This window comes from Psammomys obesus, unplaced genomic scaffold, assembly GCF_907164565.1.
Source record: "Psammomys obesus unplaced genomic scaffold, mPsaObe1.curated_primary_1811, whole genome shotgun sequence".
Lineage (NCBI taxonomy): Eukaryota > Metazoa > Chordata > Mammalia > Rodentia > Muridae > Psammomys > Psammomys obesus.
The window spans coordinates 2,594,471-2,613,672 of NW_026596085.1; the positions used below are offsets into that span (position 1 = coordinate 2,594,471).

At 55.8% G+C, this 19,202-nt stretch overlaps 1 protein-coding gene across 5 annotated transcripts in view; it reads left to right on the forward strand.

Moving 5' to 3' along the window:
- Adcy6 (adenylate cyclase 6) overlaps nt 1-19,050 on the forward strand; it is a 20,271-nt gene extending 1,221 nt beyond the window's left edge. The window contains exons 1-23 of one of the 5 annotated variants that reach the window (XM_055626889.1): nt 140-308; nt 1,612-1,754; nt 4,435-5,290; nt 8,094-8,243; nt 8,573-8,694; nt 8,792-8,903; nt 9,077-9,204; nt 10,095-10,253; nt 10,332-10,473; nt 10,596-10,724; nt 10,937-10,962; nt 11,177-11,324; nt 11,533-11,630; nt 11,773-11,860; nt 11,992-12,108; nt 12,334-12,492; nt 12,782-12,960; nt 13,915-13,950; nt 14,034-14,163; nt 14,482-14,745; nt 15,352-15,556; nt 16,259-16,383; nt 16,593-19,050. In XM_055626889.1, coding sequence (XP_055482864.1) covers nt 4,436-5,290; nt 8,094-8,243; nt 8,573-8,694; nt 8,792-8,903; nt 9,077-9,204; nt 10,095-10,253; nt 10,332-10,473; nt 10,596-10,724; nt 10,937-10,962; nt 11,177-11,324; nt 11,533-11,630; nt 11,773-11,860; nt 11,992-12,108; nt 12,334-12,492; nt 12,782-12,960; nt 13,915-13,950; nt 14,034-14,163; nt 14,482-14,745; nt 15,352-15,556; nt 16,259-16,383; nt 16,593-16,718 — 3,498 coding nt within the window. In that variant the 5' untranslated portion in view covers nt 140-308; nt 1,612-1,754; nt 4,435 and the 3' untranslated portion in view covers nt 16,719-19,050. Of the gene's footprint in view, nt 1-8; nt 59-139; nt 309-1,611; nt 1,755-4,434; nt 5,291-8,093; nt 8,244-8,572; nt 8,695-8,791; nt 8,904-9,076; nt 9,205-10,094; nt 10,254-10,331; nt 10,474-10,595; nt 10,725-10,936; nt 10,963-11,176; nt 11,325-11,532; nt 11,631-11,772; nt 11,861-11,991; nt 12,109-12,333; nt 12,493-12,781; nt 12,961-13,914; nt 13,951-14,033; nt 14,164-14,481; nt 14,746-15,351; nt 15,557-16,258; nt 16,384-16,592 lie in introns of those variants that run through there. The other 4 variants (XM_055626892.1, XM_055626890.1, XM_055626891.1 and 1 more) reach the window with 4 other exon arrangements.
- The last annotated feature ends 152 nt before the right edge of the window (nt 19,051-19,202 follow it).

Below are 19,202 nucleotides of genomic sequence, written 5' to 3' on the forward strand. Positions count from 1 at the left end.
ATCGGAGCCCGCGGGCGCGGCGGGGCGGCGGCCCCGGGCAGGCGCCGACCCCCGGCAGGTGAGCGCGGCGGAGCGGGCGCCCGCGGGGCGGGGACAGGGGACTCTCGGCAGTTTCCCGGGCGCCTGGGAAGTGCCGGAGGAGGTGGGCACCCGGAGCCCCACGGGCCGGGCTGGAAGCTTCCACCCTCGCCCCACGCCAGGAGCTTCCTTTCCTGCACTCGCCAGAGTTTCCAGGCTTGCCCAGAGAAGGGGAGAAGGCGTGCACGAGGGGAGGGGACGCCCCCAGAGGTTGGCGTCGGGGATGTGGGGTGAGTTTGGAGTGCTGAGAGGAGAGGGAGGCCCCTTCCCTGCCCTCACCGTGAACCTTTGCAATGAAAGGGTAGTGTCAGTGCCTGCTTCCCCAAGGCCTGTTGCGGGGTGGGCAGGGATGGGGTGGGGTGTGGGCAGACTTTATTCAGAGGAGGCCCAGCAGCGGCCTGACTGAAAACCAGAGGTGGGATTAGGTGGTGGGAGAGCCTTTCCTCTACCTGAGTCTTTCCAGAGCGTCTGTGTAGCTAGAGGGCCCGATAAGGTGCTGTGTGGTTGGAGCTGGCTATGGGAGCCCGTTTTGGTCCTTAGGGAGAACCAGGGCTGAGGAAGGCTGTGCTGAACCTACAGATACAGGCCCTGGGGAAGTTCTTCTACATCTGGAAAGGCCTGGAAATCAAGAGGGCTGGGTTTGAGCAGCGTGCCTGCTGGGCCTTCCCCCGGGTCCGTGAACTTTCCAGAGACTTTTAAATCATTTTGCCAACAAGGGCAGAGGCAGATAGACCCTGGGGGATGAGGTGGCTAAGGAGTGGCCAGGAAGAGAGTTGGGCAAAGCAGTGGGCAGAGCCATTCTTGAGGCCAAGCCTTGGCTTCCAGACTTCGGTTTGAAGGATGGGGGATTTGGGAGGGACTTGAGGTCTGAGAGACAGACACTGGGCCTGGGACTGTGGGACTTGGGGCTAAATGGGTGTGAATTTGGCTGTGGGAAGGGGTTGTGTATGGAACGGTACATCTGTGAGAGATCGAAAAGGACTCAGGGGAGGAGGAGGTCAAGAGACTCAAGAGCCTGAAGGCAGAAAAGGGATGTGGTTCGCGCTTTTGGAATTCATGGTGAGGGGTTCCTGAGCGCAGAGGTTTGGGGGAACAGATAGAAGTTTTGTGGCTTGGAACAATGCCTTCCGGTATCCTGCTATACTAGCCTGGCATAGGGGAGCACCAGGAGCCCTGCAAGTCCTCTTGGTGGGCAGCGCCTGACAGGGCCCAGGCTGGGATGGTTGCAGTTGGTTGAACAGAGCTCTAAAGCGATCCCCTTGGGAAGTCAGTGTTCTCCAGGGGTCATATGCTTCTCTGAGAGTGTCGGCCCCTTCCTCTGTGGGTATGAGCCAGATGCGAGGATGTGCTTCCAGGGGCTGGGAACACGGCCAGACACAGGTCCTTTGGGAACAGAGACCTGAGCCAGCGGTGGTGGTGGGGAGATAAGAACGGAGAAGGGGACTGGAGAATGGGAGGAGGCGGAAACAGAATGTCATGGCGTGGGGGGGCTGTGACAAAGTGGGAACTGTGCACTCTGTGTTCTGTCCCCAGCAGCTCTGGAGACTGACGGCAGGGGACATAGGGCTGATAGGCAGGCATCTGACCGGCGGGACGGAATCATGTTCTTCTTGCTCATGACTGTTGTCTCTCCATCTCTGGGACACTGACAGAGGTTTGCGTTCGAAGGTTCGAAGGTTCGTAAGGTGGGAGTAATTGGTGCTTACAGCGCACAGCACGGTCGGGGTAGTAGATTGTCTCACGCTCACCCACTTTTCAGGTGAAGAAACTGAGGTGCGGTGGAGGCAGGTAGATAGCAAATCGCTTGGAGTTTTGAAACCTGGTCTTGTGCCAAATATCATGCTTCCAGCGAAGTGTTTTGAAGAGCTAGGCTTTCTTTGGTGACCTTTTCCAAATGCCAGCCTGACCAGAAGTCTTGTACTTCTGACCTGTCCTTCAAGATGGAGCTGTTGGTGGTAGGAAGTTCAAGGGCGTGCCACCCTGTGGAGGCAGAAGGGACAGTGGCTGGGGGAGACCCAGAGGTGGAGCAGAAAGCCCCGGGCTTTCCTCCTGCTTTGGTCCCTCTGGTAGCTGATCAGAGCACCCTTCCAGGTGGTTCTGCGGCCACCTGGGGCAGGTGCCGTATAAGCTTCACTCTAGTTCCCCAGTGAATACAAATGTCAGTGCTGCCAGCTCTGCAGGTTGACATACAAGGGGCCCCTCAGGGTGCCTGTCAGGGTGCCCTGCAGGCGCGGAGGGGTTTGGCCCTGGTGATGATGTCCCCCATGGGTGACATGGCTTCCATGCTCATCTCCTGCCCCACGCTCAGCCGGAGACATGCCCTGGGCTGGGGTAGGAATCTAGGCTCTAAGACTGATTTGGTTGTCCGGAGAGTCGTGGAAAATGCCCCAGGTATCAGCTTTCGTTTTTCTTCTTCAAATCTGTCCTGTTCCCCAGCTTCACAGGCCCTTGGCGAGGAGCAGGTGGAATTAGACAAGTGAAAAAGATCTCAAAAGCTCATGACAGGGAGAAAATACAACATAGCTAATGACCATCCGTCCACTCAGCAAACATCTAGGTGTGGTAGACCCCATGGTACGCAAAAAAACTGAAATCCTTCCCTGCCTTCACGGGGTTGGCATCCCAGTTAGGGGGACAGACAATGAACAAGTAAGAAAAATTATAGAACAGCAGTTGCTGATAAGAGCTGTGGAGAGAGAAAAATTATAAAGCTGGGAAGAGAGATACGGAGCCCCAGGAAAGGGAGTTGCTATTTTAAAAGGGTGTTAAGAGTAGCGCTGATAAGGGACTTGGGCTGTGACCTAAGGGAACTCTTGTACCAGATGGCAACAGCAAGTACCAGGGTACTGGCCTGGGCCGAGCCCCGTGTCCTAGGGGAACAACAGGCACACTGACGTGACAGGTGCAATGAGGAAGAACTGGGGGCTGTCATCTTTGGCAATTATTTGGCATTGACTGCTCCATAGCACCCATGCCCTTGAGCTTGTCTGCTCCCCATCTCTTTGTCTGTGGTGGTGAAGGTGGAACTCAAGGCCGTGCGCGTTGTAGACAAGCATTCCACTACTGAGCCACACTCCCGTCCTTTTATCTTTTTGTTATTGAGCACCCACTGTTTGCCAGACTCCATACCTCTAGAGACAAAGTGCTAACAAAAATATGTATAATTTCTACCCTCACAAAGCTCTGTCCTAGGGACAGAGGCATACATTAAACAAGGAATGATTTAAATGGCAATAAGTATGATGGAGGAAATGAACAGACGTTAAACTAGACCAAACTTAGTCTATGGGTGGGGCTGGGAAATCTTCCGAGAGGAAGTAACACTTCAACTGTGACCTGTGGGAGAAATTGAATTTAGCTTGCTGGTGTGTGTGCGCGTGTGTGTAGGAAGGATGTGGAAAGAGTCCCTTTTGTATAGAGGTCACCGATTGACAGTTCATGGCACAGCTCATTCCACGGACAGAATTTATTTGACTTCTGTGTAGCATTTTGTTTGTTTGTTTGTTTGTTTTCTGAGACGGTTTCCCTGTGTAGCCTTGGCTGTCCTGGAACTCTCTCTGTAGATCAGGCTGGCCTTGAACTCAGAGATCCGCCTGCCTCTCTGCCTCTTGGGCGCTGGGACTAAAAGTGCGACACCACTGCCTAGCTCTTGTATGTAGTATTCTAAAATGTATATTAACTATCCACATTTCAAAAGTGGGAGTTATCATATTGGAATCCTAGGTTTTCTTTGGCTTTTGCAGAAGAAGAAGGAAAAAAAAAAAAGGTAGTTCATGAGGGCACCAGTGACACCAGCCAACCGGTGTGAGGGGTCCTTGTATTCCCCTCCACCCCAGTCTGCAAAGTGTGTTCATTGCCGTGACCTTGACTGAATTTGTGGTGATCAAGAAGTCAGTAGTCACTTTAGGGAAAGGGTAAATTGTTAAGTGTACTGGCTTTCAGGGTCTAAGTCAAACTTAGAGTCTTGGTTTGTTTAAAAAAATGTTTTGTTTTGTTTTTTTTAAATTTACTTTTGTTTTACATGCATTGGTGTTTTGCGTGCATGTGTGCTTGCGTGAGAATGTCAGATCCTCTGGAACTGGATTCATAAACAGTTTTGAGCTTCTGTCTTGGTGCTGGGAATTGAAGCTAGGTCCTTTGGTGGGTTCCGAGAATCTTGGTTCTTTTACTTGTGAGGTTGCTGTGTCCCGATTCCTTACCTGTTGAGTTGGAGATGCCTCCGCCTCCCACGGGGTCGTTCGATCAGGATGGTAGGAATAAGGAACAGAGCTGTGGGAAATGCTCATCCTAAGCTACTGTGGTGGCTGTGGCCACAACGGTGACATTAATACCATCCCATGCCTTTCTTCCCAGCAGCATGTCATGGTTTAGTGGCCTCCTGGTTCCCAAAGTGGATGAACGGAAGACAGCTTGGGGCGAGCGCAACGGGCAGAAGCGCCTGCGTCATGGGAGTCGGGCCGGCTTCTGCGCACCCCGCTACATGAGCTGCCTCAAGAACCCGGAGCCGCCCAGCCCCACTCCTGCGGCTCAGACTCGCTGCCCCTGGCAGGATGAGGCCTTCATCCGGAGGCCTGGCCCAGGCAGGGGCATGGAGCTGGGGCTGCGGTCAGTGGCCTTGGGCTTTGACGACAGCGAAGTGACCACCCCGATGGGGACAGCTGAAGTGGCGCCTGACACATCCACGCGGAGTGGTCCGTCCTGCTGGCACCGTGTGGCGCAGGTTTTCCGGTCTAAACAGTTCCGCTCCGCCAAGCTGGAGCGTCTGTACCAGCGGTACTTCTTCCAGATGAACCAGAGCAGCCTCACCCTGCTCATGGCGGTGCTTGTGCTCCTCACAGCTGTACTGTTGGCCTTCCACGCCGCGCCTGCCCGGCCCCAGCCTGCTTATGTGGCCCTGCTGACCTGTGCCGCCACCCTGTTTGTGGCACTCATGGTGGTGTGTAACCGGCATAGCTTCCGCCAGGACTCCATGTGGGTGGTGAGCTATGTGGTTCTGGGCATCCTGGCTGCTGTGCAAGTCGGGGGTGCCCTGGCGGCCAACCCCCACAGCCCCTCAGCAGGCCTTTGGTGCCCCGTGTTCTTCGTCTACATCACCTACACGCTTCTTCCCATCCGCATGAGAGCCGCCGTGCTCAGTGGCCTGGGCCTTTCCACCCTGCATTTGATTTTGGCCTGGCAGCTCAACCGTGGCGATCCCTTTCTTTGGAAGCAGGTAGGTGCGATGGAGTGCGCCCGGTGGGAGTGGGAGGGGGACTGGCTGGGGAGGGTCACGCTATGGGGATGGCTAGGGATATCGGTGTCCCGGCTTGTTCTAGTGGGCTGAGGAGAAGGATGGTGCCAGGGCCAGGTCTGTGGTCTGTCACAGTGTTCAGTTCTTTGGCCTAGGCCCGTAGTCTGTAGTAGCGTGCAGTGTGCAGACAAGCCATGCGCAGACCTGGCCTCTCTGACCTCTTGTTGACCCCTGAGTCTCAAGCCCTGCTGTTAGCCCCTGAGAAACATCTGTGTGTAGTTGTGTGAAGCTTCCACAAGCAAGGGCCCTACTCCTTGCTGGAGGCTGTGGGCTGTAGCCTATCATGGCCTCACAAGCAGAGAGAAGGCTGCCTGGGGCTCCTGGGGTGGGAAGCTGGGTGCCCTGGCAGGACGCCCTTTCCAGCCTGGAATGGGAACACACCTTTTAAAAGTAACTTTATAGCTAGTATGTTGTGAAGCAAGTGCCCAGGAGGCCAATCAGACCTCTTAAAGGGCCAGACCCCTTCCAAATGGGTTCCTAGGTTCTCTTCAGGGCTGCCTGTGAGGTGGGGGTTTGGGGTAAACTGCTCAGGAGTGGTGCCTCCCTTCCCCCCTCTGTCAGACTTGCCAGAAGGTGGGTGTGTGACTCTTCCCTGCCTTCAGCTGGCGGGCTGCCCAGGGCCCAGCCCTGGGCCTGACGGGGAGGCTGAGCCTGGGAGGCCGGAACTGCCAGCCTCCCACCTCTCCAGGGTGCCTGGCTTCAGTTTCACCCCGTGGGGTCTCCCCTGATGCATTCCTGGGATGGTGGAGAGAATCGTGCCACCTGTGCCCACATGTGGGGCTGTGACTGCCCATTCAGCATCTCAAAACTGAGACTGATCTCATGTGCCAGTTGGGGCCTGTGTGGAGCAGGGGCTTGTAGCCTCCCTGGGCAACCCCTTCTCAGATCCAGCCCCACTTGTGTCGGTAGGAAGAACTCTTTTTTTTCCTGATCCACTCGATCACACAGGGCCACTGATCAGGCTGGGCTCGCCTGCCTACTGGAGCCTGGGCATCCATTTTTTCCTCACGGTAGACAGGGATGTGTGTCGAGGGCTATTTCAGTCCTTGGTCCCTCTTCCCCTTCCCTCCACTGTGACTCACATTTTCCTCTTGGGCTCTTGGGGCCAGGAAGGGAAGTTGCCTGGATAGCCCCCCTCCAACTCCCCCACTGGGGGCTATTCTTAGAAGCCCCCAAGGGAGATAGCGTGCCCCTTCTTCACCCCAGCCGCAGAGAGGGAAGCTCTCGAAGCTGTGTGGACTGGGAAGGGCAGCTGAAGGCCAGTCCTAGAGGGTCGGGGCTAGGAGGCAGCCAGACCTCAGCTTTATACAGAGGAATCAAAGATTAAACGTCCTGTCCAAGTCTGCAGGCCTAGTTCTGGATCAGGGCAGTTGGTGAGCATTCCCTCCCTTCTCCCTAACCATAGCCCTGCCCCATGCAGCTTGGGTGGAGTCCCAGTGCCACGTTAACCCCTGAGTTTCCAGCAACACTGAGGTGGCTTCCTTTGGCTTTGCTCTCTAGTCAGTTCTGCCCACACTGATTTGGGATTGGCTCTGCTGAGGGTGGGGGCATGAGGTCCCTCGGAGGTTTGTGTGTAAGAGCTGGTAGGAGAGAGAGAGGAAGGAGGAGGAGGAAGAGGGGAGAGACGAGGAGGAGAATCATACTTTGTAGTAGGGGTGGCCTTGCCTTCTTTCTATTAGGAGAATTGATGGCTGCCAAGCCTGGGCTCTGAGTCTGGCCTTCAAGAGCTAGAGTCAGTGTAGAAAAAGCTCTCAGAGATCTGGACTCTATTAGACAGCAGGCTTCGGACAAAGGCTCTGGAGTCTGATTGTCCAGGATTCTAAGACTCATGTCAGCCACAACTCACTGTGTGATCTTGGGCAAGCTACTGTGCTCCTTTGTGCTTGACTCACTCAGTTGTGAAGTGGAATTCTGTTACCTGATTCATAGACATGTAGGAAATCCAGCAGGTAATATATGGAACACATCCTTCGAGCCCTAGGCATTGCCCGGTGGCCAGCAAGGTGGCTACTGTAATGGCAGTAATATTGGCTTATGCCCGTGACCCTGCCACTTGGGAATCTGAAGCAGGAGGGTCACTGAGTGTGGTGAGGCCAGCTTGGGTTACATAGTGAGACCCTGTCTCAAAATTCAACCAACCAGAAAATAATAACATCACAACCTGATAATGGCCATTTTTGCTATTTGGTCTGCAGGGTGGGGGGTGGTTGGAGATATTTTCTGCCCCCCCCCAATTTGGGTTTTAGATGAGTAAATGGGAGCCTAGAGAGAGGGGAGTGACTTGTCTGCAGATGTCCGTGGCGCTGCTCTGTAAGGAGGACCACACACAGAAGGAACATTTGTCTTTTGTTAGAGGTGTTTGTGGGGCAGGAGATTATAGGATGCCAGGGTTGGGCCCATGACCTGTGTGGCTGTGGTTGGTGTTTCTGCTCCTGAAGCTGTGAAAAGCTCATCTCTCTGGTCACGGAACAATCTAGGCAGGCTGGGATCTGTAGGGAGGAACAGTGCATCAGAGGGATGGCGCAGCATGGGGACAAACAGGGTGCAGGATCTTATTTCCTGCTCAAAGTATGTCCTGAGAGAGCTAGTATGTGTGTGTGCGTGCGTGTTTGCATGTGTGTGTGTGTGTGTGTGTGTGTGTGTGTGTGCGCGCGCGCGCGTGTGCGCGTGCCTGTGTGCTGGGGAGGCGGTCACTGACCTACCTCTGCCGCCCACCCGCCTGCAGCTCGGTGCTAACGCGGTGCTCTTCCTCTGCACCAATGTCATCGGCGTCTGCACGCACTACCCTGCCGAGGTGTCTCAGCGCCAAGCCTTTCAGGAGACCCGAGGCTACATCCAGGCGCGGCTGCACCTGCAGCATGAGAATCGCCAGCAGGTGGGGGCCGCTTCCCTTGGCTAGGGCATTCCTTCTCTTCACATCCCCGCCCCCTAGTACCTTGTAGATTAGTCCAGTCTGTGGCCGTGGAACACAGAGTGAACGGTCCCCAAGGACTGTGCGTCCCGGAGGAGAGTGTAGGAGTGCTTTGGTGGGTTAGAGACGGCTAGGATGGATGACTGCTGAGGGCACGGTGAGGCGGGTGTCAAGCCAAGGTCCAAAAGGGAAGCTCAGGTCACAGAGATCCGGGAGGGCCCCGGGAATTCGAAAGGAGCAAGAAGGATCAAAATGGAAAGCAGAGAGGATAGTGCTTGGAACCACCGGTCTAGGAACGGCTGCTGCTGTCGGTGTTGCCTCAGCACGTTGCCATGGAGATGAAAGAAGACATCAACACAAAAAAAGAAGACATGATGTTCCATAAGATCTACATCCAGAAGCATGATAACGTCAGGTAGAATGGGGACAGGGCAGGAGGCCGAGGCGGGCGCAGGGTGTCCCAGGGCCCTGGAGGGTGGCGAGGCCCATCTCTTTTTTGCTGTTGCCCACAGTATCCTCTTTGCGGACATCGAGGGCTTCACCAGCCTGGCCTCCCAGTGCACCGCGCAGGAACTGGTCATGACCTTGAATGAGCTCTTTGCCCGCTTTGACAAGCTGGCTGCGGTGAGGGTGCTGGGGCTTAAGAGACGGTGCCAACCGAGATGAGCGTGCAAGTGTTGCCGGTGGCAGTTGGGGGTGTGTGTGTGGAGGCAGGGGTTCCGTTGAAGCTGATGGGCTGGGTGTGCTGGGTGACGGTGGCGGGGAGTGAGGGTGACTCTGCATCTCCTTCCCCGTAGGAGAATCACTGCCTGAGGATCAAGATCTTAGGAGACTGTTACTACTGTGTGTCGGGGCTGCCCGAGGCGCGGGCAGACCACGCCCACTGCTGTGTGGAGATGGGGGTGGACATGATCGAGGCCATCTCGTAAGCAGTGCCCCTTCCCAGGCCCACTGGAACTGTGGGTACCCTGGCCGCTCCTCCTCTGACCTGTCTTCAGGAGTTTCCCCGAGTCTTAGTAGCGCTTTATCTTTGAGGTGTATTTCTCACTGGGGAGGAGAGTGGATCTCTCCCCAGTCTGTGGGAAGACCCTTCCAACTTCAGCCTGCCGGGGGGCGGGGTGCAGGGAGCTGGAACAGCGGGGGTCTGTGGCTGCAGAGAATGCCCGCTGTGCGGGCTGGAGCTGGCAACAGCTCGGGCCTATGAGATGCTGGTAGCCCCTGGTTCTCTGACCTTTGGCCTCGAGTCCCAGGGAGCCTCCTGCCCATGTCTAGTCAAAGCTGTGCTTCGCTGCTCTTGCCGCGTCTGCATCTGGCTTTGCCTGGGCTGCTTGGGTTTTCTTAAGTTACATTTATTTACTTACTCCCTGTGTGTATCTATGTATGTCTGGTGCGTGTACAGTTAACTTGGATTTGCTTTCTCCTACTGTATGGGTGCCAGGGGTCAAACTTAGGTAGCCAGGTTTGATAGCAGGTGCCCTTACTGCTGAGCTGTCTTGCTGGCCTTAGCTTGGGTTCTTTGTTTGTTTTGGTTTTTCGAGGTAGGGTTTTTCTGTGTAGCCCTGGCTGTCCTGGAACTTACTCTGTAGACCAGGTAGGTCTCGAACTCACGAAGATCCACCTGCCTCTGCCCCCTGAGTGCTGGGATCGAAGGCGTGTACTACCACCTCTGAGCCTAGCTTGGATTCTTGACTAGAGGATAAAAAGACAGCTAGGGGAACCCAGGAGGCAGAGGCAGGCGGAGCTCTGTGAGCTCGAGGCCAGCCTGGCCCGCAGAGCAAGTTCCGGGACTGGCTGATGTGGAGCTGCCTCTCCCAGGCTGGTCCGCGAGGTGACGGGTGTAAACGTGAACATGCGCGTGGGCATCCACAGCGGGCGCGTGCACTGCGGCGTCCTCGGCCTGCGGAAATGGCAGTTCGATGTGTGGTCCAACGACGTGACCCTGGCCAACCATATGGAGGCTGGGGGCCGGGCCGGGTGAGTGGACGGGTCCAGCCGGTGGCAGGGGGTAGGTGGGGGGGGACAGCCAGGGTCTTACTTCCTGGCCCCACACAGCCGCATCCACATCACCCGGGCCACGCTGCAGTACCTGAATGGGGACTATGAGGTGGAGCCAGGCCGGGGCGGTGAGCGCAACGCGTACCTCAAGGAGCAGTGCATCGAGACCTTCCTCATACTAGGCGCCAGCCAGAAACGGGTCAGGGCCAGGGCAGGGCTGGTGGGACGGGTGGGGGGCGGGGGAAGGAACAGACAGGGAGGTGCTAGCAGAGGCCTTCTTGGGGTCCCACTTCTGAGCCTGCACTCGTGCTGCCCACACAGAAAGAGGAGAAGGCCATGCTGGCCAAGCTGCAGCGGACACGGGCCAACTCCATGGAAGGGCTGGTGCCACGCTGGGTTCCAGACCGCGCCTTCTCCCGGACCAAGGACTCTAAGGCATTCCGCCAGATGGTGAGGGGCTCTCTGCACCGTGACCCGGGGCTTCCACTTTTTGGTCTCCCTTTCTTCCCATAGCTGCCGATCTCCATGTATGTGTTCTGAAATTGGGAGCGGGGAGGATAGTTTACCCAAGTGTGTAAAGTGTGTGGGGACACTCTCAACCTAGTAGCGGAATAGGGAAGGGCAGCTCCTCCCCGCCTCACACCTTCCGTCTCTTTCTTCAGGGCATTGATGATTCAAGCAAAGACAAGTAAGTCTGTGGGATGGGTCTATGGGATGGGTCAATGAGGGAGGGACCCAGCATTCGAAGCCTGGGATGGGCGTGGGAGCAGGGACCTCCCGTTTCTTGTGATATATGCGGCCGGGTACGGCACACACCGCTCACAGCCTTCCCTTGCTGCTGCCCAAGCCCTGCCCCCTCACTGCTTGTCTTGTGGTGTTATTCATGCGTGTCCCATTATCAGTCGGGGCGCCCAGGATGCTCTGAACCCTGAAGATGAGGTGGATGAGTTCCTGGGCCGTGCCATCGATGCCCGTAGCATCGACCAGCTGCGTAAGGACCACGTGCGCCGGTTCCTGCTTACCTTCCAGAGAGACGATCTTGAGAAGAAGGTCTGGGGGATGCAAGGGCAAAAGAATGATGGCTGGAGGGAGGGAGGGCTTGCTGGGAGACTGAACATAAGTGGAAGGAGCAGGAGGACCTTTGGGGGGTGGGAAGAGCTGTTCCTCCTGAGACCCTAGCATTGCCCTGCTCTCGCTGTCCATGCCATCCCTGCCAGGGCAGGACCAGCAGCCAGCTCCATCTCTTTTCTTCCCTCAGTATTCACGGAAAGTAGATCCTCGCTTCGGAGCCTACGTCGCCTGTGCCCTGTTGGTTTTTTGCTTCATCTGTTTCATCCAGCTCCTCATATTTCCACAGTGAGTCCTGTCCCTTTCACTACACCCCAAACGCTCCCAACTCCCATGCAAGCCGCTGGTCTCTGAGATCTGTTCCTGGGCATGGGACAAGAATAGCCATATTTTTTTTGCTGATATTTCCCCTGGACTTACCCTGCTCCAGCTCCTCCCTGATGCTGGGGATCTACGCTGGGATCTTTCTGCTGTTGCTGGTGACTGTGCTCATCTGTACTGTGTGCTCCTGTGGGTCCGTAAGTAGGGGCCTTCCCTGAGACTGTTGGTGAAAGAGGGGGTTCCCACAGTGTCTCGGTAGACCATGTTCTTGGCTGGTCCTCCTTCTTACTGAAGGTTACATCTAACCCTTGGTCTCTTACTACCTCAGGTCTTCCCCAAGGCCCTCCAACGTCTGTCCCGGAGTATCGTCCGCTCACGGGCACACAGTACAGCAGTTGGTATCTTTTCAGTTCTGCTTGTGTTCATCTCTGCCATCGCCAACATGGTAATTCTCCCATGCCTTGTGCTGGACACTTTCTGAGCACTGTGAAAGCGGCCTTCCGGGAGCCTGCTGCCCCTGTGGGTGGGCGGTAACTCTCATTCTCACTCTTCATTTCCCCTTTCTTTGCCATCCCTGAAGATTTTAGTCCCAAAAGCACAAGGCCCCTGGGTGAGGCTCTTGTGACCCTCTCCCACACTGGTGATCCTGATCCATCCCCAACCTTTGCAGTTGACCTGTAATCACACCCCGATAAGGACGTGTGCGGCCCGGATGCTGAACTTAACACCAGCCGATGTCACCGCCTGCCACCTACAACAGCTCAATTACTCTCTGGGACTGGATGTTCCCCTGTGTGAGGGCACCGCACGCACCTGCAGCTTCCCTGAGGTGTCCGAGCAGCATTCAGGCAGAGGGGTTGTTCTGGCACAGTTACCGGCTCCTCCGTGCCAGGCCTAGTGACAGGCACCAGGGAGCCAGGAACTCAAAGCATCCCCCCAACTGTAGGAGCAACTCGGGCCCCTCCTCTGTAGCTGGGCATGGATTGTGAAAGGAGTTGGGGCTGGAAGGTGGCGGAAGGGAGGTTAGTCAGGCAGGGCAGCAGGGGTCTTCCTGCTCTGGGCGTCCTCGGTCTTCGCTGTCACCCAGCGCTGCCTCCGCTGTCACCCTCTCCCCGCAGTACTTCATCGGGAGCGCGCTTCTCAGTCTCTTGGCCAGCTCTGTCTTCCTTCACATCAGCAGCATCGGCAAGCTGGCTATGACCTTTGTCTTGGGGCTCATCTATTTGGTGCTGCTTCTGCTGGGTCCCCCAGCCACTGTCTTCGACAACTACGATCTCCTGCTTGGTGTCCATGGCTTGTAAGTTAATTCTCAGCCCCTTTTATGCCTCTGAGGTCTCTCTGGTCCTCCTGGGCTGAGAGTCTCTGGTACCTGGGCCCTTGGAATGTATGGCTCACTTGTGGGAGAAAGGAAAGGGGAAGAAAGTTCCTGGCATGTGACCTCAGGTAGTTACCCCAGAGAAATTCCAGTTGTGACAAATTCCTGTGTCTTTAGGCTAGCTAAAAATATAAAAAACAAAATCCCCCACTGGGGCTTTCCTACCCATTTTCCCTTTTTTTTTTTTTTAAAGACAGGGTTTTTACTGTGTAGCCCTGGCTGTCCTGGAATTCACTCTGTAGACCAGGCTGGCCTTGAACTCACAGAGATCTGCCTGCCTCTTTCTCACAAGGGCTGGGATTAAAGACATGGACCACCACTGCCCAGCCCTGCCCACTATCTTAAAACATGTCAAGTTTGGTGGTAGCAGAGTTCTGACTAGAAGCCAGCCTTTGTGGCCCTTTGTGATATGTGGCCATAGCTCATGGTAGGAAGAGCTGAGAGTCTGCTGGATTTGCGTCCTTGGTTGGACTGCTTCTCATTAGCCTTGTAACCTTGGCCAAACTAACTTCTCATTGGTCAGTACTACCTGTGTCTCAGGGCAGCGGTTAACTGTCACAGGAACCAACAGTCCTGAAGCCTTATGGCACCTCAAGCACATGTTACACCTTTCAGATGTGGTTCTTGGACCTGAGCCCTACCTCACTGAGGGGGAAACTGAGGCTTCCAGTGTTCTAAGCCCCGTGTCCTGTACTGTTCAGCTGCTAAGTGAGGAGCTCTGACTCGGGAAAGGTTTAACCCTTGCCTGTGCTGAGCTAATGTGTGTGAGCAAAGCTCTACCCGCAGGCTTGCTTAGCGCTCGAGCTCAGCAATGTAGTCTCTGTCTCCCCTCTAGTGTTCCTCCAGCATCCAATGACTTCTGTGTCTTCCCGCCAGGCCTTCCTCCAACGAGACCTTTGACGGGCTGCTCTGGTAAGTGAGGGCTCTGGGACAGCGAAGGATGAGGCTGGCAGAGCTCTCCTTCAGACACCAAGCATGTCTCTGCCTACTTTCAGCCCAGCTGTAGGGAGGGTGGCACTCAAGTATATGACCCCTGTGATTCTGCTGGTTTTTGCCCTGGCACTGTATCTACACGCACAGCAGGTGGAATCAACCGCCCGCCTGGACTTCCTGTGGAAGCTACAGGTGACTGGGCTGGACCTTTGTGGGAGGGAGAGGCTTCTAGGGGCAGATCCTGGGCCAAGCGGAAGTGCATTTCCTGCTAACTGGCTCAGGCGGAGGCTGCCCCAGCCCACCCTGGTTCCATGCCTTCTCCGTGTCCATCTCCTGTCCCCTGTCCCGTCTGTACCTGCCCCCTTCACCCCTTTGCCTGTCGTTTAGGCCTCCTCTGCCTGAGCCTTTCTTCCTCCACACGGTTCCCTCTGATGCCCACCGTCAGGCCTCGGCCACTGCGTCCGCCCCTTGTGAGTGTTGGGCAGTGGGTGACGGATGTGGTGCCCGCAGGCAACAGGGGAGAAGGAGGAGATGGAGGAGCTGCAGGCCTACAACCGGCGGCTGCTGCACAACATTCTGCCCAAGGACGTGGCTGCCCACTTCCTGGCCCGGGAACGCCGCAACGATGAGCTGTACTACCAGTCGTGCGAGTGCGTGGCCGTCATGTTCGCCTCCATCGCCAACTTCTCTGAGTTCTATGTGGAGCTTGAGGCGAACAACGAAGGCGTGGAGTGCCTGCGGCTGCTCAATGAGATCATTGCCGACTTCGACGAGGTGCTCGCTCACTGGCTAGCGCTGACTGGCAGAGTAGGGACAGTCCGGGGAACAGGGAAACGGGGCAGACTTTGGAGGGGAAAGCCACAGACAGGCTGAGTGTCCCTTGCCCAGTCACAGATAGCAGGGCGGTCAGCCTCAGTGGGCCTCATTCCTTGCTGAGGAGCAGAGGAGGACATGAGGCCTAGGTACAGGCTAGGTACTGGGTGATGTGACTGAATCCATACGAGACCAAACAAGATGGCTGGCTTCCCGGATAGTGAGAATGGGAGAAAATGGAAGTGTCCTAGGCAGGTCGCTTGGTCTGTCCCAGGTCAGGGATGGGCTGTTCCCACTCTTCTGGGGGGAAGTCCCCTACCTCACTCTGAGACACAGTTCCCTAAAACATGGTCAGAGTGTTTCTGTTTGAGGGGACCATTATAGTTGCCCTTCTGAGGCTATATCCTCAGGTCCTTGCCTGGGGTCCTGGGCTGCCTACTGCACTGAGAATAGTAATTGGCAGGGGGCTCACCCATTCAAACAATGGGGCTACTGAGGGGAGGGGGCGACAAGGCATGACAGAGAGAGAGCTTTGTCTGTCCCTCTCCCCTCCCCCATGCTGTCCAGATCATCAGTGAGGAGAGGTTCCGGCAGCTGGAGAAGATCAAGACGATTGGCAGCACCTACATGGCGGCCTCGGGGCTGAATGCCAGCACCTATGATCAGGTGGGCCGCTCCCACATCACCGCCCTGGCGGACTATGCCATGCGGCTCATGGAGCAGATGAAACACATCAACGAACACTCTTTCAACAATTTCCAGATGAAGATTGGTGAGGGCCTGGGTCTTGGCACTTTTTTTTTTCGGGGACAGTTTGTGGGTAGAGATGAAGGTATTGGGGTGGGTAGGAGGACGGGGTCTCCATCAGGACTCTGGTGGGGTTTTCACCTCCTACCTTCATGTCAAGTTTTACAGTAAGGACAAAGGGCATTTATTTTGAGTCTTCCATGTGTTGGGTGGGGTCTTTGTCCTAGAGGTTTTGAGTGCATTTTAATTCTCATAACACTCAGGTTAAATAACTCAGCAAAGGTCAGAGGACTTAGAAGGCAGGTTTGTCTAAAGGCCGCTGCCTGCTGTCTGTGTGTGTGGCTGGCATTTCCTCAAAGACATGGTGGAAGGCAGCGGTTAATAGCACAAGGTCTGAAGCCTGGCTCGACTCCCCACAGCTCTGTTTACTGGCCCAGTAAGTCACCCCAGTAACTCACAAGGCCGGGGGCGGCAGCCTTGCGAGCAACAAATGCACAGAGGAGCATTCAGTACATGAGCTGTAGTACAGCAGTAGCTGTCTGGACTTGGGGAGCTACCTCAGCCATCATGCTCAGACTGCCCCGCTTCCCCCGCCACCTTTTTCTAAACCCCCAGAAGAATTGTCCCTCTTCCCCTGGGGCCTTGCTCAGGGTGCAAGGGGAGTTGAATCCTTGGAGAGAGGCTGCAGCACCCCAGCCTCAATCTCTTGTTATTCTCTCTCCTTTAGGGTTGAACATGGGTCCAGTTGTAGCAGGGGTCATTGGGGCCCGGAAGCCACAGTATGACATCTGGGGAAATACGGTGAATGTCTCCAGTCGTATGGACAGCACTGGGGTTCCTGACCGAATACAGGTGAGGGCGATGTGAGCAGAGCTGGGGGAAGGCTAGGTCCAGGGGCTTTCCCGGGTTTGTCAACAGGACAGGGGCAGGGTGGCTGTCTTCTCTGGTTGCTGGGGTAGGGGTTGCGGGGAGGGAGCTAGCCTGATACAGAACTCCTGGGCTTTTTGCCGGTACATCATCAAGGATTCCAGGCTAAGCAGGCTCCCCTCCCACTTCCCCAGGTGACCACGGATCTGTACCAGGTTCTAGCTGCCAAGGGCTACCAACTGGAGTGTCGAGGGGTGGTCAAAGTGAAGGGCAAGGGGGAGATGACCACCTACTTCCTCAATGGGGGGCCCAGCAGTTAGCAGAAAACAGCTGAGATTCAGCGGAAGGGACCAAGATGGGCACTGAGTGGACTTTCTGCCCGCTGGGTGAGCTGTGGCAGGGGCACCGAGCCTCTAGATCTTGCTGACAGCCAAAGGGAATACCCCGGCAGGCTGTGCCTGGACCATGTTTGTCTCCTTCAGAGTGGCGAAGGAGGGGGCACCGAGAGAACTGTCCAAGTGACTTTCATTGGGGTAGAGCTGTTCCTTCTCCTCGCTGTCTTTGGAAGCAGAAGAGAAGGTGGCAGAAGAGGCCGGGAGCCCTCCTGTCTGAGAGAGTGAAATGGCAGCTCTCTGCCTACTGTTTCCCCGTCCTGGGCAACAGGCTCAGGGCTGGATCCTTCCTTTGCCTATTTTTCCTGGGACTATTTTGTACAAAGACTGGGGTGGGCATGAGGAATGCCGATTCCACGCCTGCCTTTGCTTGTTTGCGTCCTCAGCACTGGGCTTGGGAGTTCCCAGTACTAGCCAAGGCTCCTTCCTAAGCACAAGGCAGGGAAGGAGGTGCTGCGGGACCTAGCTCTGGCCACATTTCAGGGGAATGTTTCCATTTGCCAAATTCTAGTCCCGTGATCTGTCCCCAAAGGGGAACAAAGGGACGTCTGACAGCGCAGACTCAGCCCCAATTCCTGCACGCTCCAGGGAAAGGGGTATCTGGCCTCACTGGTACTGTGAAAATGACCAGCCAGAGAGCAAGCCTGTGAGTGGGTACATCAGATCAACGGGGACTGGATGTTGACCCGCAGTGCATAAGAGTGCAGGCGGCCAGGGGGGAAGAGGAGGAAGAGGAGGAGGAGGAGGCTACACTGATCTGAGGCCCCAGTGTGGCCAGGGTCAGCGTCCTTGGCCCAAATGCCCGCTCACTTGCTGTCTGCTGGCAAGGGGGCATGGAGAGTCTCTACCCCTTGCATTGCCAAATAGGAAAGAGTCAGGGTTCCAAGAAAGAAAACCCTGACCTCAAACCTGGCCTCCTAAGTCTGGCACGAGGGAGGACCTGTGTGTTTGTGTAACTGTGTGTGCATGTTGCCTTTGTGTGTGTGTGTGTGTGTGTGTGTGTGTGTGTGTGTAAGTGTTTTCGAGGTCTCTGTGTGTCTTTATGCTCCAGCTCCTCAGCCCTGCACTGGGGGCTGCCTCTCTCCCATGGGCCTCTGTCCTCTGGTGTCACAGGATGGAGAGAAGTGCCCGGGTGGCACAGGAGTGGGATACGGGGTCTGGTAGTGAAGTGACAGTACTCTGGGGAGAGGAGCCCTTTTTGTGCCAAATCCCTAAGTGCCATTAGGGGCCACATGTGCAGTCTGACTGTCTCCAGGCCAAGGGCAGGACCCAAGCACCTGCTTAGAGTTCCTTGCACTTGAACTGATGGAGGTTCGTCGGGTAGAGGCCCAGGCGATCCCGGCTTCCTCAGCTTGTGTCTTGGGGTGTGGTATTCTTTGTGACTGGGATAGTGTGGGATCCCTCTGAGGACCCCGATTTTGGTACTAGGGGGTAGAGCCTGGGAACTTTAAACTTGGCTTTCTCAAGCCTTCCGCCTGGATCTAGCATGGCTAGACTCAGTCCTGGCTCCCAATCCTCACAAAGCCCACCAGGGTTGGGCTCCCTTCCCTTCTGTCCTCGCCTTCCTGTCACCCCTGCAACCTCCTAGACTCTGCCCTGAATTAGTTGGTGCCTTGGTCTGTGTCTGTACCCATTTAAGCCAGAGGCTTCACGCCTCAGTTTTGAAGATCACTTTGTCTTAGAGGCTGACAAGAGAGGCGGAGGAGAGTGAGTTCCGGCGGCATCCGGGGCAGGCAATACTCTCTCCCTTCCTCATGCTTTGCCACAAGTCCTCTACACAGGCCTGGGGTATGGCCTGGTACTGCTGTCCTGGGAATCTCTGGGTACCAGCCAATGGGCCACTAGGCCTGGTTGACCCAGCAGAGGAGAGGAAGCCTAGCTGGTCCAGACAGAAAACTGACTATGTCAACTCCAGCCATATCCCCGGATAGGAAGGGCCACTCGATGCCGTTGGGGTGGGAGCGAGATGTGTACGTAAGCCAAAGTGGGAAGGCCTCGGCTCTGGGTCTGTCTGCTTCTTGTCAGGTGGGAGGGGCTTGTCCACACCCTAACTCCCTGTACCACAGTGCCAGCCATGTCCTTCCCTGAGTTACCGTTGGCCCTTTCCTCGCCAGTTGGTGGAGGAGTCAGGGTCCGGGAGGTCATGGGCTCTGGTTTTCTAATGTAACCACTGTGGGAGTGCAGGAGGGTGGCGTACCATGTATTTCAGTGAAATATTTAATATATTTAAATACCAATAAAATCAAATTCTTTGTAAAAATGCCCCGTTCTCTGCAGCTGCTTGGGCTCCAGGTTGGGGTCAGAGTGACACAGCACGGTAAAGTGGGCAAGGCGCTTGTCCCTGGGATCTGTGGGCCTCTCTCACCTATGACCTAACAGCACCCTATGATTTTCTGCCTGCCTCGGTAGAGC